Genomic DNA, 24,499 nt, shown 5'->3' with positions numbered 1-24,499 from the left:
CCTGCATTTGCACCAGTGGGGAGTAGACTGTGAAAGTTCCCCTAGAAAAGTCACTTTCCCCAGTGCCCACATCAGATGCTGCCATAGATGGCTGTAGAATAAAAATATCTTCCAAAGAGGTACACTGGGGTTTGGGAGGGGATGGATAAGGGAAATCCTTCCAGAGAGCATAATCAGTCTGCCCGATCTGATGGGTCATGCAGGGAACTTTCTTCATTGCTGAACTTGGAGTCATTACTATTGCTGCCTGGTAGGATTTGGTATTTGCCATGGACTAGTGTTTTCTGTGTATTTCCCATTCTCCCCTTATCTGAGTGAGAGTTTTTATTGTAATTATCCTAGTCTACCCTTATTACTATAATATTGGGTATTTGGGGAAGGTGAGGGGACAAACGGCTGTCTTGTCTTTCAGCTATCAATTGCCAAACCATTTAAGAGTGAATGGCAGAGCAGACTGCAGAGACTCCAAACTTCAAGGTGGATGTAATCGGTGGCTGAAACTTCGGGTTGCTTTCTTTTAGGGTCTGGTGAATGCATTCACTGCAAAATGCCTGCATGGGAAGAAAGGCGTGCTTGGATATGAAGCAATTCAAAGGGCGAGCTATGACAGATCTTATGGTCTGACTAACCAATACTTATGTTTTTAACGCTCTCCTTGACCTCCTCTCTCCTAAAGCCTGGGAAACTGAAGTACTGTACTCATTTTCCCAGCCTCCTTTGTATAACTAGGAGTGGCCATGTGACATAGTTCTGGTCAATGACACGTAAGTGAAAAGGCTTTGGAGGGGCTTCTAGGAAAACTCTTTCTTACTTGATAAAAAGGAATAGCTGGTGTTGGTTGCCCCCTTCTTTCTTTCTTGAATTTGGGTATGATTTCAGGATCTCTTGTAACCACGGGGAAAATGCCCTGAACCAATGCCTTCAACGGCCTATACCCAACATTTCTTTAGAGTAACAACAGCAAGAACGACAAAACCCCTGTTTAATTAGGCCACTGTCAGTTGGTTTATTTTATTATTTGCAGAAGAAAACATCCTTAACTTACACAGCACTGCAAAATGCTGATAATTCCTATCTTATTTTATGAGGACTATATATGTAAAATATCTAATACTTACCAAGGCAGTTGTCCCTATTTCATGTCCCTCTGTCCATTCCTATTTCCTAGATCAATTAAGACAGGGAGGAAATTATAGTCCTATGATACTGATGCTGATAATTCCTATCTTATTTTATGAGGACTATATATGTAAAATATCTAATACTTACCAAGGCAGTTGTCCCTATTTCATGTCCCTCTGTCCATTCCTATTTCCTAGATCAATTAAGACAGGGAGGAAATTATAGTCCTATGATACTTTTTTTTTTTTAAGCAGAGGTCAAAACCATCTATATTATTTTAATTAGCAAAGGTGTCAATTTCATAAAAGGTTAGAATAACATTTTCTATTTTGTTCCATAGTCTTATTTGTCGTGTCTCATATTTTCATTGACTTCTTTGGTCGGAGTTTACTGCTCCAGCATCTTCCTGGAAGAGTCCACAGGTGCACTAAGTCAATTTTAACGATTTCCCTCTGGACTCATTAACTTGTACTTGCCTACATAGACACTCCCTGCCACTTCTCTATAAGCTCACACAGTGTGGCACTTTCTGCTGTTTATATATGTTAGCTTAGCTGCTGCTTAAAAGCAGGGACTGCTGGGGTGCCTGGCTGGCTCAGTTGACAGAGCATGTGACTCTTCGTTTCCTGGTTGTGAGTTCCAGCCCCAGCTGGGGTAGAAAGATTACTTAAGTAAAGGGGGGGAAGCAGGGGTAGGAGCTCATAAAGAGAGAAAACTGGCAGCAGCAGCCCGCAAGATGTGATGGGAGAGTATGGCTCCTTCCCCTAAAATAACCCTACTTTAGGATCACTCCTTTATCCGACTGCTGAAAGCTCTTTGTCTCTATAAAATGCTAACGTGTTTGGGAGGCTTCAGTTTATTGGTTAAGCCAAGTTATGAGATAATATTCTGGCGGAGAGTAACAAAAAGTAGTGAGGATGTCAAAGTGGGACTGGGACCTCCTTGAGAAGGAGGACCGACTTTAGGAAGGAAAAAAACACTGAAAAGAAAGAGGGGGCATGTAAACACTTTGTCTACATAATATCTTGTCTTTGGGACCTAAAGAACAGTGTTCAGGAAAGTACTTTTTGAAATTAAGTATTGTAGTTCAACGAATTATTTTTCTTACTGTTGGCCAATTATTACTCAGAGATAATTTGTAGAGAGCCCTCAAGGTGACCTGTCGGGAGCCTCAGAGTTTAAGGACTCCTTGAGTAGTGAGGGATTTCCTACTCCTTTTCCGGGTTGCTAAGCCAATCGCATAGTAATTCAGCTTTAAAAAAGATTTTATGTTGGGACACCTGGTTGGTACAGTCGGTTAAGCCTGCACTGTTGGTTTCGGGTCAAGTCCTGATCTCAGGGTCCTGAGATCCAGCGGGATGGGGCTCCACCTTTCAGCGCGGACCCTGCTTGAGACTCTCTCTCTCTCCTTCTGCCCCTTCCCCAGCACTATCTCTAAAATAAATAAATAAATAAATCTTTTAAAAAAGATTTTGTGGCGAATACTTTCAAAGGTGTAAAAAAAAGAAATTGTTTCTCCTTGTTTCCTCTTAAACCCCCTGTTCACTTCCTTGGAAGAACACGGTGCTTCCATGCCACCCAAACTGGACGCAGACACCCCGGGCTATTGATTTTACATCGCAGTCTTTTAAACGCCGATACTGAAAACACTTCTGGGGAATTCGGGAGTCCGGCCACAAAATCAGCGAAAAGCTCTGTACGAAGAAATAAGCCATGTTCTGTGCGTCCGTGATATTCAAGGCATTGCACTCCCTTGTCACTTGTTACCTTTCAAGGAGACCTGCGAGGCCTGGGAAAGGCAAGAGGCATCAGGTTTGCGCCCGCGGTAAACAGCAACCGGAGTGGGGTGGGCTGCGCTGGGAGACGGAAGGTTTCTCCCGCCCAGAGCAGGTGGCCAGGTGGCAACGCGCGCCCCGCGCCCCCGCCGCCGTCCCCGGGCCGGCCAATCGGGAGGCGGGCGGGAGGGGGCGCGGCCGGCCGCGGCGGGGCGGGTCTCGCTCCTCCGAGGTCGGGAGCCCCCGCGCGGGGCGGGCTCCTCTCGCCTCCCGCGGCCATGGAGCGGCTGACCTTGCCTTCCGGCGGTGCCGCGGCCGTGGACGAGTACCTGGAGTACCGGAGGTGAGGCTGCGGCTCGGCGGGGCCCGGAGAACCCAGGCCGGCCCCGTTCCCCTCGCCGGAGGAACGCGGGGGCGGCGGGGGGGGGCGCGGACAGGGGCCCGGCGCCCTCCCCCCGCGGCTCCCGGAATCCGTTCCCCGGCTGCTGAGGGAGGCTTACTTATCTTGATTTAAGTTTCGTCTTTTTGTAATTAAATATTGTAATGACGTGTAGTTCTAATACGTCTCTTCCGAGGCTGTTTAAGAGCTCTCCCAGTTCGACCCCTTCCAAGACGGATTATTAACTCTTAGATTTATGCAGAGGTCCAACTGTTTTTTCTAAATGGCCATTGAAGAGTTACACCTGGAGTCCTCGGGCCTTATAAGAAATAGCAGACGTCGTTTGCATGTTAGTTTAGTAATAGGGTGTGTCCTGAACTTCCAAACGTGCTCCAACCCCGAGGTGCTGGTTTTAGGAGAAAGACAGACTGATGTAGTTTCGGTGGTTCCGGAGAAAATCCTCTCACGGAAGTGGAAACATAGCTGCCCCTTTGGCTTGAGGACGCGGCTCGCTGCCCTGGGCCCTGACAAAGGCTGATGCACCTGCGAAGACGTGTTATTTCTTCCGGTCTCCCAGGAAAGGTTTTTGGCAGTTGGGAGATTGGGTGAGTGGGAATTGCTGAAGAGATTATAGTAGGAGGATGTGGGGTTGAGGGCGCCAAGGGTGGCGGGGTCCGGGAGGAGGTGGGGGGCCGGTTTGGCCGGAGGGAGGGGGTGGAGGGGGGGGAAGAATGTGTGTATATCCACTGGAAGTGAGGTAGTCACTGCTTCGCCTGGGAAATCCCAGTGGCTTTGAGAGGGACCGCTCTGCTTAAAGGTGGTCGCCCCAAATCACCCGTTGTTAGGGCAAGCGGATTCCATCACTGACCTTCACTCCTTCTGATTGTCTCGGTGATATAATTTTGGGTAACACCTAGAAATGGTTAGTAATTCTGAGCCAGACAAGTAAGAATGAGGAGCTTGATGGGTCGAGCCTCATCCCCGGGTCAGGTGGGTCCAGGTAAGGCCATGAGTCCTGGGCCTAGAACAGTTTCCACCCAGCGCTCACCAAGGGCTGGGCCGGCTTCTTTAGCCTACAGGTCCCCAGAGCTTTTCCCTGGGAGCAAGTTGCTGGGCCTTGGTGTTGATCGATAACTTAGATATTTAGATGTTAGATATGTGGATTGTGGGCCTCCAGCTGTGGTCTCTTGCCTGGTACAGAAAATGTTAGGATCTGGTGGAAAATTATTTTTGCGAACATAAATAACCTGGAACCGTTCACTGTAAAAAAGCCTTGCTACTCAAATTGTAGTAATCATGGACCTGCCGTGCAGGCATCACCTGGGATCTTGTTAGAAATGCAGGCTCTCAGTCCCACTCCAGACCTATTAACCTGAATCTGCATTTGAACTAGATCCCTTGCGGATTCTGTAACTACTGTAACTCTGAGCTGTACTGGTTTAGCAGTCAAATACAAATGATCGCTATCTTTAAAGATCTGTATTGATCTTCCCCCCCAGTACATGGTAGCTGTTATAATGTCATACAATGTGAAATGATCCAAAACTTTTCCCAGAATAAAATGCCCTTTGGGGGCGCCTGGGTGGCACAGCGGTTGAGCGTCTGCCTTCGGCTCAGGGCGTGATCCCGGTGTTGTGGGATCGAGCCCCACATCAGGCTCCTCTGCTATGAGCCTGCTTCTTCCTCTCCCACTTCCCCTGCTTGTGTTCCCTCTCTCGCTGGCTGTCTCTATCTCTGTCGAATAAATAAATAAAAAAATAAAATATTTAAAAAAAAAATAAAAAAAAAAATAAAATGCCCTTTGTTTTTTGTTTTCTTTTTTCTTTTTTTTACTGTTGTGTATCTAAATTATTTAAGTAAGGAAGACAGTTGTGATAGTTTCATAGCTCCTCAGTTGTTTTTATTTATCTACCTCAGCCAAAGACTTGAAAGTGTGGAAAAAGGTATGGATTGCACAAAAAATTAAATAGCATTCTACAAACAACATCTTTCATGACTTTTAAGGGGCAATATTTTCAAGGAGAAATTTCTTAAATTCTGAACAAATTCTTTTACTTGTGTTTCCTTTTTCTCTAGGGAGGCTAACTCTTAATTTCTTCAGAAATTAAGAAATAGTGGTGGCTTAATTCTTCCCATAAAACTTTGAAGTCGAAGTTTTGGAATTGAATGATGAGTACTCAAGATAGATGTGGGTTTGAGCTTGTGCAGATCCAAGGGTATTTGTGGGTTTAAACTCCTGGCCAGGGTTGGGTTCGCATTACCCATGTTGTCTTCTGTGATGATGTTTTTTGTATTATTGTTTTTTGGGGGGAGTACTATTTTTAAAGGAGGAAAATATTAGAATTTTTAGCAGTTTAGACTCTTTTAAAGAATGAACATGTGTGCTTCAGAATCAGAGGTGAAACCGAGATTGAATTTGTGGTGATTGTCCGGTGGTAAACCTGGATCAGTAAAGTCAGATGTCATGCGTTCATTGACTTTTATTTATCATCCTCTTTTACTTGGGAAGCAAAAGCTTTATTCCTGTTGTGTGTAATTTTGCTATTAACGTAAGCCTGAGGGAAAAAATCAAATCTGAAGCAGCATTTCTTTTGGCTATGCAAGTATAGTTTAATTTTAGAGTTTAGTATTTTTGACCTGGAAAATAAATATTCAAGGCTTAAGAGAAGTTTTTTGTTGTAGAATTGTCGGTGAGGACGATGGAGGGAAACTTTTTACTCCTGAAGAATATGAAGAATACAAAAAAAAAGTATTACCTATGCGCTTACAGAACAGATTATTTGTGAGTTGGCGATCACCAGCTGGAATGGATTGTAAGCTTGTGGGTCCAGAGACACTGTGTTTTTGTACACATAGGTAAGATATTGCTAAGTTTTCTGGTGATTAGGAAATATAAAACTGTAGCAGAGCGTATCTTCCTTTTATAAAGAACATTTCTTGTGATAATTGAGAAATATTTAAAAGTGGGCTTTTATATAATACCCTAGAAATTGTCTAAAGTAGTTTTTTTTTTATTTTTTTGCTATAATTAAAAATGTCTCTTATATCCTATTAGAACTCATTATGGAGTCCATCACCCTAAGCATCTCTTCTTTTGCAGTTGGTAAAAAAGATGGGTGCCCCTGCCGCTTTGCCAGGGGTCTACTTCTCCCATGACTGGATAAGTTAGTAAAGGATGGGTCATCAGAATGCAAAATTGCTTTAAGAGTTGCTTGAGTTGACCCACACTGAACAGGTTACCGACCTACAAGTAGAAGCATTTCTCCTTCAATTTCCTAATGTCCCTTTGTACTTTAAGAAACGTGTTGTGTTGATACCTTTCTTTAGACACACAAAAATACAAGCACACAGCTTTTTATTACAAATGGTCCTTTTCCAAGTAAGGCACACGGAGGAAGGAAAATGCAGGAGGCTCCAGTCACCGGTGTGTATTGCCTGTACCCGAGGGGTGCATTTGGCTGTGTCTGTTGTGTTCTACTTTACATTTTACTGCTGTCACAGGTCACAGTTGTAAAGCTCAAAAGGACAAAGCTGCTTCTTGGAAAAATCACTGAACCTATTATGTGTTTTCAGGTAACAAACTTTTTAACTTTCTGTTCCAAGCAAAGCATGGAAGGAGAACCGGCCTGTTCTCATAGTTTCTGGGGGCTCTCGCACGAGAGACTTTGTATGGTTGCTATTTACATACAGACTTGCCATCTGCCAAAGGTTGTTAAGCAGTTGCTAGGATGAGTAATGTCGTGTATAGATTGACTTGAAACTTATTTAGCAACCCGAGCTGAAAACACTGTGGAGGAATGGAGGGTGAGGGTTATGTTGCTATCTTTCAGAGTTCAAGAGGAGTTTGGTAAATTTGTGTTGGTTTTATCATTTATTCTTGTACAATTTTAATGCCAGTCTCATATATGTGTAATTATGTAGCATGGAATTAACCTTCAAAATGAACCCAACGCATCTTCCGTGGAAAAGTTCTTCAGTACTGGTCATTCAGTGAGATCTCTGTCTGAACTATTATTTTTCCCTATTATAAATATTATAATTATTATTAAGGTAAGTGAAGAATATAGAGAAAAATAGAAAACTCACCCCCCCCAAAGCCAGCTGCTATCAATACATTTTTCTACATTCATGTATTTTTTCTTTACATAGTTCATTTGGTTGTTAATGATATGTGCATATAAATATTGAACAAGGTTTTGACAGAGTCACAGAAATGTTTCCACATTGTTATGTAGTTATCACAAATAAGATTTTTTAAAAAGATTTTATTTATTTGAGAGAGAGAGACAGAGCTAGAGAGAGAGAGAGAGAGAGAGAGAGAGAAAGCAAGTATAAGCTGGGAGGAGAGGGAGGAACAGGCTTCCTGCTGGGCAGGGAGCTGATGAAGGGCTCGGTCTTAGACTCTGGGATCATGACCTGAACCAGAGGCAGACACTCAACCGACTGAGCCACCCAGGAGCCCCCACAAATAAGATTTTTAAATATCTGTTCAATATTCTACCTAGTCCAGTGGTGCTCATTGTGTGTTCCCCAGAGCTGTGAGTGAGTCTCAGCATATCACGTGGAAGGGCAGGTTAGAGGAAGGACAGACTTTAATTCTGGCTCTTTCCCTTGCTTTAACCAATTCTGCTTTTATCTATTTTATATATTATGGTTCTGTAAGAGATTTTATTTAGAGGAGGGGTTTCACTGCTAAAAATTTTAAAAACTGTTGTCTACTGATTTACTTATTCATTCCCTTATTAGTATGTTGTGTATGTGTGTATGTGTGTGTATTGCTATTGTAAGTACTGTTGCTGGTACTATGTTTATGCACACGACTCTTTCTATACACAGAATTATTTTCTTGAGGTGTATCTTTGAACAATGAACTCTGACTTAAAGGATGGTTTTTTAAAAATATTAAATTTGATGATTTTATTTTTATTTTATTGAAGTATAGTTGATATATAATGTTAGTTTCAGGTGTGTAACAGTGATTTGACAATTAAATACATTAGGAAATGCTGTATGTGAAATTATACAAACCATGGAAAGGATAGATCTTTTTAAGTTTCTTGACACATTAAATGAAAAAGGTTCTCCTATAATACTCTTGACAGCATTGTGAATTATGTATAGTTTAAAAAAACATTGGTTCTCTTTGCTAAGTGAAAAATGGTATCTCATTGCTATTTTAACTTGTACTACCTAGATTAACATTAAGAATAATAAATATAATATTATTTTATTGGGTAGAGCAGGAAGTGAGTGGCCTATTTAAGAAAATTACAGTGTTTTAACAGAGAGCTTTGGCTTTAAAAATGTTGACAATTTATTTTGAAGTTAAAAGTTTAATATATTAAAATAAATTACATTCATATGTTTATTGAACTCATTTCAATTTTAAATAGCAAACCTATGAAAATAAATTTAAGTAATGTACTTTGATAAAAAGAATTTTTATAAAGAACTTTTTCCACACTCTCAGGTTGTTCGTCCATATTAAAGAATCTTTAGTGGTATTTTAAGGGAATTATATTTCTTTGTATATTGCTGTGAAAATTCTTCTTAAATAACTAAAAATAACAATCTAAAAGAATGAAGGTTTTTTTCCTACAAAGCAATTTGTGGGCCGGCTGACAGAAATACTGTAAGGGAGTTTATTTTTGCCTTACTAAGAAGAACAGAAAAATAAGAATACAAAAGAAGAATTTTGCGTTTAACAGAATAGAGATTGTAATTTCCAGCAATCCCTGCATTGTTTTTATTTCTTCCCTTTTTATTTTATTTTTTAGGTATAAACAACATAAAACTGACTTTGAAACGATTCCCCAGCAGCGCCCCATTAGTCTCCCTTGCCAAGTGAGCGGCTGCCGGTGCAGGGCTTACCTTTACGTCCCTCTGAACGGCGCGCGGCCCGTTCGCTGCAGGTGCAAGCACTTTGCCGATCAGCACAGCACTGCGCCCGGCTTTCTATGCAATGCCTGTGAGTTACATTATTATAAACACACCGACAGAATGTTCGTCTTTCTCTATTGAATATTTAATGCGTCTTTGTGCCAGTTTTATTCAGCTGCATAGTTAATATTAAACAACTCAGAAAAGTTTGATGGACAATTACTCTAAAATGTTATTTTATGGAATAACTTTGAGTTATTTGTATGTTTTGCAATCATAAGCCCTAATCTCATGGAATTCAAATAAGTTAAATGATAGTTACAGATTTTAAAGAATACCTAGATGTGATTTGATTTAAATTTTAGTTTATTTATTTTTTAAATAGGCTCTATGCCCAACAGGGGGCTGGAACTCACAACCCTGAGATTTAGAGTTGTGTGCGCTACTGAGGGAGCCAGCCAGGTGCCCCAGATTTAAATTTTTTTTTTATAATGATTTTTTATTATATTATGTTAGTCACCATACAGTACATCCCCGGTTTCCGATGTAAGGCTCGATGATTCATTAGTTGTGTATAACACCCAGTGCACCATGCAATACATGCCCTCCTTACTACCCATCACCGGCCTATCCCATTCCCCCCCGCCCCAGATTTAAATTTTTGAATGGGAATTTTATAAACTGAATTCTTTGGAGAGGTTAAAAAAGGATCTGATAAGTTGAAAAAAATTTTTATAATTTGCTGGTAGGTTATGTATGTTATTGCCTAAAACATAGGCTGATGGGACAAGCAAAAGGTGACATAACAATTTTAACTTTCTATGTGACAGCACCCCTTACCTCAATACCTGTACCCAAATCCCAGCCCCCATCCTATATTCCCTTTCACTTGACCGTCCTTTTAAAAACCCCTTGACATAGGTAGGACATTAGTTCAGTATTTTCTTCAGGAGATAGTTATTCTAATTTTCATAGTAATTGGAATTGAAATATGTTATAAAATATTTTTAATGACAGTGGCAGGAATAAATGTATTTCACTGGTTTAGTGTGGAAGTAGTTGGATAAAACTTATTTATTATGTGCCTTGGTTCCCATACACATTTTTTTAGAAGTGTGAGTGTAAAATTTTGTTAATGGTGTATTCTGGCCTCCTCTTCAATGTTTTTTTTTTTTTTCATATATAACACTTTTATTAAGATAGAATTCACATACCGTAGAACTTATCCATTCCAAGGGTTCAGTTTAGTGGTTTTTAATATACTCATAGAATTGTACAGCCATCACCACAATTTTAGAACATTTTCATCACGCCCGAAAGAAACTCCATATCCATTAGTAGTCATTCCTTATTCCTTCTTCCCCCCCAGCCCTAGGTAACCAATAATTACTTCCTATCTATATGGACTTGCCTATTCTAGACATTTCATATAAATGGAATCATAGAATATGTAACCTTTTGTGACTGGCTTCTTTCACTGTGCATAATGTTTATGAGTCATTCATGTTGTAGCATGTATCAGTACTTCTTTGCTCTTTATTGTTAAACAATATTCCATTGTGTCCTTTCTGTGTCATGGGTTGGCTTTCCTATAAGGCTTTTATGGGGCATTAATCCACAGGGAGGCCTCCACTTTATCTCTTCACCTGGTCCTACCACTGGGCTGTCCACGCCTGCTTTTAACTCCGTATTTGAGGAGAGGGCCTACATTTCCTGGCTTTCCAGCCTTAACCCAATTTCTTTCAGTCCTTGTTGGTTTTTCCAATACTTTTTTCCTGGTACATACCTTACCTTACCTTCACTTACCTTACACTTCAGCATTTTCTAGAAGTAAGAGCAGTGGCTGGGAGGGAGTTCAGGGGCTGGAGGCTAGAGTTTTAGAGGCCAGAGGACAGCATATAAGGAGGGATCCAGATTCAGGTGATTGTGGCCAAGCTGAGCATTTTTAGGGCAGACAGTTTAGTGCCTATATTTAAAGACCTTTAACTCCCTTTACATCTTGATTCAGGTTCCAAGTGTTCAGGATTCCATAGCTGCTTCACTTGTGCTTGTGGTCAGCCTGCATATGCTCATGACACAGTCGTGGAAACTAAGCAAGAAAGACTGGCTCAGGGAAAGCCAGTGGGACAGGATGTTCCCTGTGCAGCAATGGGAGGCTTAACAGGCTTCAGCTCACTGGCGGAAGGCTACATGCGATTAGATGACAGTGGGATTGGTAAGTGATGATCTATGCAATGCGAGCTTGTCATGCTGTTTTTATGTGTGCTGATGATAGTGAAACCCTATATTTGTTTCACACTATATATTCTTTAGTTTTTTCCAGAAAACATTCTCTCATTTGATTTTTATTTTTTTATAAAGGTTTCATTGCCACTATACAATATATGGTCATTCTAGAAAACATAAGGAAAAAGATCATTCCTACCCCAATACTTGCACCCAAATCCCAACCCACAACCTTGTAGTTTGTAATAACTGAGTATTTCTTTGATTTGATATGATACACTTTACCTGTTGCCCTATTGTATGTAATTTTTTTTTGCCATTATAGCCATCTCATTTTAGAAACAGGCTTATGTCTGTGTGTGCACATGTATACGTGTTATCACATTTATAACAATGTATGCACACACTGCCTGCATACATGAAAGTTTTAAGTAATATAGGAAAAAGTTCAGTTGGATGTATCTTGAACTATTGAAGGTAGCTGGATTCTTTTTTTTTTTTTTTCTTTTTGGGTTCTTCTGAAGTTGAATAGGATTGGGGAAAATAATATGGTTCCTATCCACTTTAAATACTTCTATGTGTATGTATTTTTTTGTATTCAATTTTTTTCAGTACAAAAATTACATACATATAAATGAATATTTTCTTGTAAAAGATTCAAACAATAGAAATGAAGTATTGTAAGGCCCCTTGAACACTTCTCTTTACCCCAGATTCTTTCCCAGAGGGTAATTTGCTGTCATCAATTGATGATTCATTTTTCTTTTTTAGCTTATATTTGTATAGTTTTTAACTTGGAAAAAATTTGAAGTCCTGTCATACCAGATCAGAACACACAAATCTATTTAATTCTTTTAAACCCCTGCATAATATTCCACGCTGTCAATTTATCAGGTTTTTTGAGCTATTCTGTCAGTTTTTCTAAACCTCGTTCATGGCATTTAGATTGTTTCCAATTTTTTTTTTTGCCTTTACAACTAGTCCTGCCAAAAACATCCTTGAACTTGCTTCCTTATATGCTACAGAAATCTGACCCTAAGGTAGATACAGAGAAGTAGGATTGTTGGGTTGAAGTGTGTGAAATTTTGTTAATACACTCTATCATAATTGCCTTCCAAAAATGCTGTACTTGTTCATACTTCCTGTAGATTTCTTAGCTTCCCTGTTTCTCACATTTATGCTGATCATTGATATCGTCAAACCCAATTTTTTGTCAGTTTGACCTGTGAAAGTGTTATTGTTTCAGTCTGATTTCCCTGTTATTAGTGAGATGAGAGTCTTCTCGTATTTATTGGCTGTTTTACTTTCGGTGACTTGTCTGTTATAGACTTTGTTCACTTTCATGTTTTTGTCTTTTCTCATTTATTTGTAGGAGGTCTTATATATTCTGTATACTAACCTTTTGGTAAATGCCTCCTGTTTGTGGTTTTTTTTTTCCCCCCAAGATTCCTCTGGTATATCTATGTATTTTCTCTTCTAGGTTATTTTACAGCTAGCTTGTTAAATTCCATAAATAGATCATTTTTCAATTTTTATGGCTGCATGATTGTGTTAAGCCCATGGAACAGTTTCAGAAAATCCAGTTCCAATGGCAAAAAATAATGATAATAATGATGCTGATGGTGATTGCAGCTTTGTGCTTCCACGAGTCTTTCCAGCCTGTTTACATCTGTTAACTCATTTAGCCCTCACAATAACTGAGTTAGGTGCTCTTACTCCTCTTATTTTACAGATAAGGAAACTCAGCACAGAGAAGTACAACATCTTGTTCTTTGTTATTCAGCTAGTAAGTGATAGGGTTGGGCTCCGTCCTGAAATTGTCCCCGGCCAATTGGTCTGCCTCATTGTTGTCTATTTCTGTGCAGCTACCATGCTGTTTTCAATACTACAACTTTATAATAAATTAATAATTATGACTTCATTTCATTACTTAAGAATTTTCCTGACTTAGTCTTACTCTCTAATTTTTTCAGAACTTTGGCATTAGTTTTTGACGACATTCTATTATTACAAAACCTTCTATTTTTATAAAAACATTCTCTTATTTAGTTGATATCACATTGAATGTATAGATTAATGTAGGAAGAATTGATATTTTAAAATGTTAAGTCTCTGCTTTTGTCTTCTGTGTAGCTTAGTGGAATTCTGAAGCTATCTCCCTGAAAGTCCTCAATCTATTTCTTAATTTTCTTAATTTTTTCTGGGTATTTCATTTTTCTTAATTTTCTTAATTTGTGCATATTTCATTTTTTATAGCTATCATACATAGGGTTTTTTCCTTTTATATTTTCTAGCTGATTATTATTTGTTTGTAAAAAAAAGCTAATGTCTTATGTTGCTCTTGTTACCAGTCATTTATTTCTCAATCTTAGAGTTTAAAATAAATGTTTGGTTGATGTTGTAAATCGTGGTATTTTTGCCTTTTCCAGTATTTCTGGCTCTTACTCTTGACTAATTACAAGGGCTCGTACTTACAGAACAGTGCTAAGTAACAGTGGGAATAGCTCGCATCTTTGCCTTCTAGTGCCTTCTAGTATTTTACCACTTTATAACAGAAAGAGAGAAAACCTCCCTCTTTTGGCCCCTGAGGGAAGATGGGGTGAGGAAAGGTGAGCATGAGGAGAGGAAACAAGATGTCTTTGTCTTGATTTCAGATGTAGGGGAGCCTGCGGCCGAGGGACATCTGCTCTACTAGCCATGTAGAGTCCTGGACAGAGATGACAATTTGCTGATTTGGTTCCTTTATGATGCAGAAGGAGTCCATAATGCCCAGCTCCTAGTGGGTGGGTTGGAAGGCAACTGAGCGGTAAGGCAGTAGACCTGCCATGACATTTGTCATAGCAAGGGGATCCTGAGCAGAGCTAGAGGTGGGTCCTCTGAGCTCTGGGGGATTCAGTAGCGGAAGTGGCAGGCATCGAGGGGTCTGTACTTCCAGTGAGAGCAAGTGTCAGGCCCTACCAAACTGCGAGATGAAATCACCACTTACCAGCCTTGAGCATTTGAGAGCACAGCACAAGGACCTCAGTGGACCTGAGCTCCTTCTCTTATATTCCCTACAGCCCCAGGAGAGAGGAGCTGGGAAGGAGTGGGCAGGAAGCTGAAAGAATGAGCAATTGTCCCACACTGTTTAGGTTATAAGAAAGGACTCATTTTAAAAACCAAATAAGATTAAAAGCTTATTTCCTTCCTCTATCCGCTGTATGGGAGAGGGATGTAGGAGAGGTGGTGGTTTGTGAAGAAGACAGAGCACTTATAAATTTTCTCCGCAGCTTCCTTCCTTTTGGTCCAAAAGTCAATGTATTTAGCAGCTGGTCTTTGTAACTTTGTGGTGTGGGGATGTGGATGTTTCCTCATTTCATTGAATTTTTCATACTTTGTTTTGAGATGGTTTCCCAGTGAGGAACAGAGTAAAAATACAGTTATTCTGCCCTATTCAACTACAGGTTCTTTGTCATGAATGTCTTGCTTTTGATAATGTTTTTGTGACTATATTAAGGTTTTGTACCTCTTTGTCATAGTTACATTCATGCATAATTTTTTTTCTGTGAAAAAAGATCTCTGAGAAACACAAACATACTTTTTACCTAATTCCCTTTACTTTATATGACAGATAAAAATCTAAATAAAAATTTCTTTTTTATAGAAAGTTTTTTTCTAATTATTCTGCTGAGGTTCTAATTTATTTTGCATTAAAATAGCTGTTTTGTATCCTAACAAATGGAGATTTAATTTTCATTCTTCATATATTTTTTTCTTAGGTGCACCTTCAATTGAATTTTTAGACTCTCCAGTTACAGCCATGGACCACCCATTTCTAAAAGCATTTCAGGCATCATCTAGTTCTTCTCCAGAAACACTGACAGATGGTAATGAAATTAAACTGACAGATATTTTTGGATGTAGTAAATAAGAATGTAGATTGATTCATTTTTCTAGATTTTTTCCCTCAACATTACCACAATTTGGTTATCCTTTTATTTTTATATTGGCCTTGTACTGAGAAAAAGCAAGAAACATCTTTTTTTTGAAAATTGCTAAATCTGAGTATTATGAGGATTCTAGTAACACAATAATTTAAAGTTTTAAAACCTTACACGTTATTGCTTTGATGGCTGAATAAGAGAGTCCTCTAGTGGCTCTCCCAAGCAGGATGTAATCTGGTGATAAGTATAGGTTAGCAAGGTTTTGTCATTTATAAATTATACATATACTTATAAATTATAAATATGCATTATACATATATATGAATTATATTCATTTTTAAGAACTAGTATTCTATTTCCTGTATTTAAACAAGAAAAAAACATTGAAGAAGGATTTTTTATGATGCATTAGGTATTTAATATTTACAAATATTCTTAAATGAGAATTTTCTTTTTATTTGTATTTTCATACAACCTTTTCACGTACCCTGACTTTCTCCACAAGGGATTTTAGGGCTGCTTACACAAACAACACTCAACAAAGTAATGTTCAAATATAGATAGAAGAAATCAAAACCAAGAAAAAGGACACCGTTGTGTCAACTTTCAAGGTGGTTGTAATTGCTGCTCACGTAATTAAGCTTCAGTTTTGACTGAGCGTAGTGGCAGCCAAGGCACAGGACAAGGTGTGATCAGTTAAACACTTTCCATTATTAGAAAGATACTCATTGTATTATTACAGGTTCCTCAGTGCTAATGAAAGTTATACCAGTGCTGGATTTTAAAGATGTCTCTATAGTTTGACACTCAATGATGCAGTGACGCAAGGTCCTTAAGAACTTTTTTTCAGAAGACGCAGGGGCAGTGGTCTGCCCGCGGTCCTGAAAAACCGGTTACCCAGGCCTTCTCGGTATGGGGGAGGGGACGGAGACGGAGACGGAGATGGTTCCCCGTCCCAAGGCTCAGGGTGTAGATCTTTCAAGATGGTGGTGATGAAGTCTGAGGCTGGCAGGGCTTTTTTCGCCTGCTTCCGTCCAGCCAGACGTTTGCTCTCTCTCGTCACCGTCCTGGTGCTGGACTATTTCGTGTGGGTTGTCTTCTGGCCTCAGAGTATCCCTTGTCAGAGCCTTGGGCCACGGGGCCTCTTCACTCAGGACCTGGTGGACCATCATCAGACCGTCCTACATGGTGGCCACTGACTTGCGTGGCTGACTCACGCGGGAGAGTCCTTGTAGCCACGATTTCGTGCGAGTCTAAAGGCATCAGGGATGGTCGGGCTCAACTACTCTGGTTCCTACAAACTTTCCCCTTTGGGATAGCATCTCTCTCCATCTCGATCGCTTACGGACCAAAAGGCCAAAAACACAGTTAAAGAAGATATCCAAAACTTTCTCTGTGCTTCTGACATTCAACTTCAGTGTTTTAGTGGTGGGGGAGGGGGCTGCTGGGGGCTGCTGAGTTTACTTGATCTTTCTACTTTCCAGAAATTGAAGACCCTCTAGTTATTCATTATTTTTTCATACGCTCTGGTTGAACTTGACTAGATAATAGGAAAGGATTTGAGCTTCCCAATTCTGCAGACTAACCTACGTGGCCGACGGCCTCCAGCTCCCTTCTCGAGGTCCTTGGCAGTGTTGGTACTCTTCTTATCATCTGGATTAAGCTGCGTACTAAAACTGCTTGTTGGTATAACTTCGCTCCCACCTTCTGACTAAGACACCATACCCTTACCACCCCATCTTAGCTCTCCTTTCCCCCAATTTTTTCCACCTTTCTGGAAACCAAGACAGAGTGACATTTCCACAGCACAATTCCACACACACTAGGCACCTGTGAGACAGGATCTTATCCTCTCAAACTTCCATTCCTCACACCATGAAGAAAGGTAAGGAAGATGAGCAAGTGCCTGGAATGGGCCAGGCCGAGCAGTAACCTAGAGGCACAGAGGACACGCTGAGTACCAAGAGGAGAGATGGAGGAATGCCTTCCCTGACGGTGCCAGCCAGAAGCCGTCCTTCCCTCTGCATGGCCCGGAGGACACAGCACTCCATGGTGTGCAGGGGTCTGGTGGCCACTGCTAGATGGCTCCTTCTGGTCAGGGTCACATCTTAGCTTGACTGTTTTTCAGCACCTGTCGCCTTGCCTTGCACACAGGTGTTCTGTGTTTTCTGAACCATGGACGGAAACTGAATTAACTTTCTACTTGTTCAGTATCATTTCAGTTGTTACCTGAAAACTGCAGAACCCACACAGTGTATTCTCTTCTCAAAGAAAAGCGCAGGACTGCCCTTGACTGGCGGTGCCCCCTTTCTGTGGGTCCCCCGGGAGGAAACCTGTATCTTTTTCACACTTGCCTATTTTTTTTTTAAAGATTTTATTTATTTATTCGACAGAGATAAGAGACAGCCAGCGAGAGAGGGAACACAAGCAGGGGGAGTGGGTTAGGAAGAAGCAGGCTCCCAGCGGAGGAGCCTGATGTGGGGCTCGATCCCAGAACGCCAGGATCACGCCCTGAGCCGAAGGCAGACGCTCAACAACTGAGCCACCCAGGTGCCCCCACACACTTGCCTATTCTTAGTCGCTTTCTCCAGACTCTGTAACGTCTCCCTCCAGCTCCAGCGTACTCAAACACAGACCACAGACATTCCTGAGCTATGGAGTCTAACTGGAAGCTAGTTACTACCTCTCCCACCCACCTGGTTAGGCCTTTTTACTACAGACTGGTCAGGGCGGGAGGGTCACTGACTCTGTCCCCCGACCTTGGCAGAATGACTATTACCTAGTAGCCATTAGGGTTCCTTTCCTGGAGGACCACCTGCCTGTTTTCTAGGGACTAGACCTGATTTTCCTTCTATAGACAATAGGGAATATTCTCTGTTTTAAGCAAACATCTATGAGAAATAACTCCTCCCCCCAAAAAGAGGCCCCAAGTAAAAGTACAACCCTGAAAGATTATGGACTATGAACTGTTTCTGGTGGAAATCACTTTCTACAACTAAATCTCAGTTTTCCTGTTTCTCTTGTGATGAAGGGGTTGCCTTTTAGCAAGGAAAACGATTTTTAATCATAGAGTTAAACATCATGGAAATCCAACCCAAATTTTTTTAAAAGCATGGTCCTCTCGAAAAAGAAATAGTAATAGCAGTAGTATTAACAGTGACTGCAACAATATGGCAGATTATTGAATGAAATGAATTAACTTGAATAAATGCTATGAATTGTCTTCTCTATTAAAAAAAAGGAACTTTTTTCCCCAGCAAATGCAGCCTGTGGTTGCTCATTTCTGATAGTCACTTTGATGAAAGTGGTAAAATGCCATTTTACCAGATACATGGTAACATACCAGTAACATGCAACTCAGTGAAGGTGATTCTACAAGCCACTTAGCTCAAATGATCCAGCATGATTCACAAAAAGAACCAGAGTTTTGAGATGAATGGATAGACAACACATAAGTATTTTTTTCTTTTTCTTTTTTTTTTTTTTTTAAAGATTTTATTTATTTATTCGACAGAGATAGAGACAGCCAGCGAGAGAGGGAACACAAGCAGGGGGAGTGGGAGAGGAAGAAGCAGGCTCATAGTGGAGGAGCCTGATGTGGGGCTCGATCCCGGCCCTGAGCCGAAGGCAGACGCTTAACCGCTGTGCCACCCAGGCGCCCCCTAAGTATTTTTTTCTTATTTTTCTCAACAAGGCTTTTGTTAGATAGTTGACAGAGTGTGGTTATACTCTGTGGTGATTGTCTGGAGTTACATGATTTTTGTGTTGCTGGTTGAGGGCGAATTTATATGCTTTAAAAACTAGAACATGTGTTCAGGTTGATATTCTGTTTTGGATACGAAGGCACCCAACAAACACATTCACCTGAAATGAAGGTGAACTTTTCCATGGAACTGGGCTCTTAGTGCACCTACAAAGAAAACTGGGTTTTCTTTCCTGAATCAATTTTAAATTCCTTTCACAACTCAAACTAAACAGTTTTAAAAAGTGAATACCATGGAAAATGGCTAAAATAATTTTAGTTTTGAAAAATTTCAAAGGAGGTAGTATTTTGGAGGTGCTATAACGAAATACCATAGACCGAGTAGCTTATACACAACAGAAATTCATTTCTCACAGTTCTAGAGGCTGGAAGTCCAAGATCAGGGCGCCAGCGTGGTTGGGTTCTGGTGAAGGCCCTCTTCCTAATCCGCAGCTGGCCCCTTCTCATTATGTCCTCATAGAGTGGAAGAGTTGAGGGATCTTTGTGGGGTCTCTTTTATAAGAGCACGAATACCATTCATGAGGACTCCACCCTCATAACCTAAGTGCCTCCCAAAGACCTCACCTCCTAACACCATCACATCGGGCATTGGGATTTCAACATATGAATTTGAGGGGAACACAAACATTCAGACCATGGCACAAATCTTCTGTAATTACTTTTGTGCATTATCTGTTACGGTGTTACACGAATTTCTAGTTTTGCTATAAAATTTAAAATGTAGTCGGACAAAGCTAAGTGTGCTCTTGTGTGAAATAGCTATATGTTGTAATTTAATACAAACCAGTTGCACATTAGGAAAATGTTTGCCAAAATAATTACTTTGTCTTGCAGTGCTCTGCTTTCTAAAGAATTAGGTAGGGGTGCCTGGGTGGCTCAGTCAGTTAAGCCTCTGACTCTTGATTTTTGGCTCAGGTCATGATCTCAGGGTCCTGGGATTGAAGCCCGTGTCAGGCTCCATGCTCAGTGCAGAATCTGCTTGAGATTCTCTCTCTTCCCGTCCCTTTGCCCCTTCATCCCTCTAAAAAAAAAGAGGTAGTAGGATCAACTACCATTTAGACCATTCTGGTTTGAAAAATAAAAAAAAATTAATCACCAGTAAGAGGAAAGTTTTCTTTCTGTTTTTTTTTCTAATTTCAGCAGAATTTATGATTCCATAAATATATTACTTAGAATTTTTTTTCCATATTAGTAGGTACAAGTAGTCAAGTTTCTTCCTTAAAGAGACCTGAAGAGGATGATATGGCTTTCTTTGAAAGACGATACCAAGAAAGGGTAAGTCTGTGGTGATACCTGCTTATATTAAGCATGTAATTTGTGACAAAGACACAGTAGAATTACATATTCATTGTGGATCATCATTAAAAATAACTTATAAAGTCTTTACTTATAGCTGGTGTTAGACCTTGAGACATATTTAGAATGATTCAGGGAGAAATAGGATGAATGAATAATATGATATACAATAGTTAATTTATGAAGGTCATAAAGATTGACTAATTATATGGATAAAATTGTGAATAATATAAACATCAGCTATCAGCAGATTTGTAAATTATATGTACTTTGAATTCTTTTTTTTAAAAAAGATTTATTTCTTTTAGAGAGAAAGAGTGCGCGCACACACAAGTTGGGGGAGGGGCAAAAGGACAGGGAGAGAATCTCAAACAGAGGCCCCGCTGAGTGAGGAACCCAATGTGGGGCTAGATCTCAAGACCTCGAGATCATGACCCCAGCCGAAATCAAGAGTTGGACACTCAACTGACTGAGCCACCTAGGTGCCCCCGTATCTTGAATTCTTAATATGTAATATTTCTTCTCAGTGCATTTAGGGTATATCTAAACTCAAGTTAAAATTACCCACTAGCCTTTAAGAAACTGAACACTAAATATAAATGTATTTAAGGAATTCCCAGAGCTCAACAACTATAGTATTGATGTGTTCCCAGCTTCCAGTAATGATAATTTGCATCAGTTCTCTACCACACTATAAACTCCTAGGGGATAAACAGTATTTTATTCTTCTTTATATTTTCCCCAGAACAAACTACAGTGCCTTGTACATAAGTTTTCAATAAATATTTGTGGAGACTTGAAAAAGGAAACATGTATTAATTGATATTCACTCTCATACATGTCATATAGTTAGACATTTGATGTTTTTCATGGCAGTGTTCGTATTTGAGAGTTTTGTTTTTGTTTGTTGCCAGATGAAAGTATGTTGGTTTGATGAGGTGTGGGGGATGGTATCCAGCCCCACGGTACATTCCCAAAGTGTTTTCCTTAGGATTATTTTATAGTTGTTATGTGGGTGTTTATTATCTCTCCAGCTAGGTAATAAGTGCCAGGAAAGTAATGACACTCTTGTCACTTTTTGTTGTAGCTTGTCGAGTAACTGAAGGTGCGGACAAAGGAGACCATTAAATGAATTCACCTTCCAAGGGGAGAAGAAGGGGGTAGGGGACAAAGAGCTCAGCTTGGTTTTCCTGGTGAAGAATTTTGAAGTAGAGGGGGAGAGTCCTGGATATGATTTAAGGCAGAGCTAGAAATAGAACTCCTTGCAGTGATGAAAATGTTCTATACCTGTATTGCAGCTGTTCGTCATGTGTGGCTAGAGAAGTCTGGTTTCAGCCAAAGTAAAACTTAAAATTATTTCCCTCAGTCACACCAGCCACATTTCAACAGCTCAGCAGGCCACATGTGGCTAGTGGCTACCTTACTGGAGAGCTCTCATCTAAGAGAAAGAGGAGGTAGTAGGATCTCAGGGGAGGAAGATGAAATGGCCAGAGTGAGGAAAAAGAAGGCTCTTTTTACAGCATCATTATGGCTAGACTTTTAATCGCATTGATCTCCATTCCTGGAATACATGAGTTCACACTGAATTTTAGTTTTTCCTTCATAGGCTTATGAGGGACAGGGTTCTAGAACTCCTTCCTTCCCTCCTCCAGAAGCCTGGGTTGTGCTGACTGCCTTGAAAACATGCCAGTGGTATTTGCTTGTGGGAAGATAATGGAGGGAGTGATTGTTTTAGAGGATATACCTCGCCAATCCAGACTGCTTATTATAAATAGACCTAGAGTTTATGGATTTACAAGATGTCGTTTATAACTCTCCAGCTTGTGTGACTTACGGATTTGTGAGACACAGCTTGTAAACTTTCCAGCATGTATGATTAATGACGTATAAAAACTAAGAAGCTCAAACCTAAACAACTTCCTCTGAGCTCCCTGTACTCTATGCATTGTGAGTACTTGAGTTTTACTCCAAAAAACCAAGATGTGCACTGTTGAGGGAAAAGGGATGATTAGGAAGCTAAATCTGATGGGTCACGGCCCCTTTAGAAAGCAAGGCGATGTCTGTATCTGGTTTTGCTTGTATCTGGGTACAATGGTCACATTTAGTGTGGAGAAGAATCAAAAGTGTGAGTTGGCTTTGATAATTGAAGCCTTTGTGGTAACGTAGTTTACTAATTACTTTTAGGTATTATTAAAGGATTGCTTCATTTTGTCTTTTACATATTAGGTCAAGTTATTTTCTTCCTTGTGGATGACCGTTGGTCTCTTATCTCTAAGAAAGGAGAATTTTATTAAGGAAACAATTATCAAGTGTGAACTAGGTGAGAGGTGCTATTGCTGTTAGTGTCAGGAGATTGAAAAAGAAACAAAGGAACAGGAGGAGGTATCTTTGCTTTTCAGACACTAGATTAGATGGATGTATTTGCTAAGTACTATTTCAACTGAGGAAGCCCTGCTTTTTCTTTGTTTGGTTGCTTAGCATCTTGTCTCTTTTTTGATGTCACTATAAATATAACACTTGGCCCTAAATGAGAGAGGAAAAGGGACTAGCATTTGGTGATTGCTTATTAAGTACCTGGATTATATATATATGATCTCATTTATACTTTTAGAATAACCCTGAGAAGTACATATTACTGTGACTTTTTTTTTTTTTTTTTTACAAATGAGAAAACTGTTGGTGGTTAAAAAACTTTCCTCAAATAGTTAATAAATGGTTGGGTTGGGATTCAAATACTCTTCCATGTGACGTCAAAGCCTATAATCGTTGCCTAAGTATAAGTTATTCCTTTGGGGGTCCTTCAGATGACCTGTTGACTAACATAGTATACAAGAGTCGATATGAATGTATGGTTTTTGAGTGAGGCACCCAACCAATCAGAGGAGAGAGAGGGGAAAAAAGTGGGGATGAGACAGGTGAGATATATAAATTTTATTATTGGGAAATTGTTATTTACAGTTTGAGGAGATTGGGTAGACTGGTTTTACCAAGTCGCCTCTGGTTTCTTGATATTATTCCTATCACCTTAGAAGGTAAGAGGCCCTCCACCTACCATGCCCCATACTTTCTTTCCGTTTCTCTTACACAGAGAGGGCAGTGGGTGCTGCCTCTGGGAATTGTAAGAAGCAAGTAGGCTTTGTGTTCTCGGGGTCTTTTTTTTCCTGTAGAAAGGCTTTAAATGTTTCTAAAGGTCAGAAGGCCGCAACTTAGGGTATGTAAGCTGCTTCTTTGCTTCAGTTACACTAGAGGACAACCTTCAGGGGGGGTAACTGTGGAAATGTAAAAACCAGAATTCTAGGAAATTATCCTTAAAGCAGCCCATGTTCCAGAGATAATCCAGCTGTATTAGGTGTGTTCTTCAGGGAATGTGCATAGAGTGGAAGTAAGATTAGGTATTTAAGCTTTTATAAAACAATTTTTTTAGTGGCAGTTAGAGTTAACTTATTTTCTCCAAAGCAATATTCACTGTACGTTATTTTTATTAAACTGCTTCGGCAAAGTTGAAATCATAGCATATTTTAAAAATGTAATTAGGTCCCTTTGTTAGATTTTGGCTTTAGAATTTAGCAGCTTAATCACTGCTAAATAACTGGATGAAATGGCTGTGATAAATGAGACATGAATCCAAATAAGGTGTGTACAACCTTTTTGTCTTTAGAGTGTTTTACAAATTATTTTATCAACAAATATTTTAACTTTACAGATAAAAATGGAAAAGGCTGCTAAGCAGAAAGGAAAAGCACCATTGCCATCAAGTACAAAACCTTCATGAAGACTACTGGGAAAATTAAAACCATCATTCAAATAGGTCTTGTTTGTGTTTATTTAAATATAATAATACAGTTTATTTTCTTTCAAATTATTTACTTCTTTTACTAAGTAAAAATGTCATTTTGGTTGTTTCTTTAACTTATTTAAACAAGTGAAAATACTTTATATTACTTTTATCGAAATTTATGATTTAATATTTTGTATATACTTTTTATCTCTCCTACAAATGAGGTTATTTTCATATTAGTCAAAACCTGAAAATACAGTAACTGTTTTCAGTCTGTCACAATTTAACTTTTTGAGGCTATTTTAAAAAATTAAGTATGTTATTTTGGGTTTTGAACAAATATATACGAAGCACTCT

At 39.7% G+C, this 24,499-nt stretch overlaps 1 protein-coding gene and 1 pseudogene across 5 annotated transcripts; both read left to right on the top strand.

Moving 5' to 3' along the window:
• Positions 1–1,247: 1,247 nt before the first annotated feature.
• FAM221A (family with sequence similarity 221 member A) lies at positions 1,248–24,499 on the top strand. Of its 5 annotated transcripts, XM_087860967.1 has the most exons (8): positions 3,117–3,240; positions 3,693–3,881; positions 5,959–6,132; positions 9,054–9,244; positions 11,165–11,371; positions 15,141–15,248; positions 20,261–20,343; positions 24,068–24,495. In XM_087860967.1, exons 2-8 carry the CDS (start codon positions 3,814–3,816, stop codon positions 24,134–24,136), a joined length of 900 nt encoding a protein of 299 aa, XP_087717093.1. In that variant the 5' UTR covers positions 3,117–3,240; positions 3,693–3,813; the 3' UTR covers positions 24,137–24,495. The 5 variants fall into 5 exon arrangements, with proteins under 5 accessions (XP_045648982.2, XP_045648980.2, XP_087717093.1 ...); XM_045793024.2 differs by lacking the exon at positions 3,693–3,881 and having other exon boundaries at positions 3,092–3,240; positions 24,068–24,494; XM_045793023.2 differs by lacking the exon at positions 3,117–3,240 and having other exon boundaries at positions 3,348–3,881.
• Positions 15,256–20,254, top strand: LOC148110387 (transmembrane protein 254 pseudogene; annotated as a pseudogene).

Source organism: Ursus americanus, chromosome 3 (assembly GCF_024610735.1).
Source record: "Ursus americanus isolate L20-20 chromosome 3, mUrsAme1.1.p, whole genome shotgun sequence".
Lineage (NCBI taxonomy): Eukaryota > Metazoa > Chordata > Mammalia > Carnivora > Ursidae > Ursus > Ursus americanus.
This window is presented reverse-complemented; position numbering and strand designations above follow the sequence as displayed.

Excerpts from the sequence above, each read along its gene's own strand:
- FAM221A (XM_087860967.1), top strand. The coding sequence starts at position 3,814 with ATGCACCTGCGAAGACGTGTTATTTCTTCCGGTCTCCCAGGAAAGGTT. Across the intron at positions 6,133-9,053 it reads CTGTGTTTTTGTACACATAG|GTATAAACAACATAAAACTG; the intron begins GTAAGATATTGC and ends TTTATTTTTTAG. Across the intron at positions 15,249-20,260 it reads TCCAGAAACACTGACAGATG|TAGGTACAAGTAGTCAAGTT; the intron begins GTAATGAAATTA and ends TTTCCATATTAG.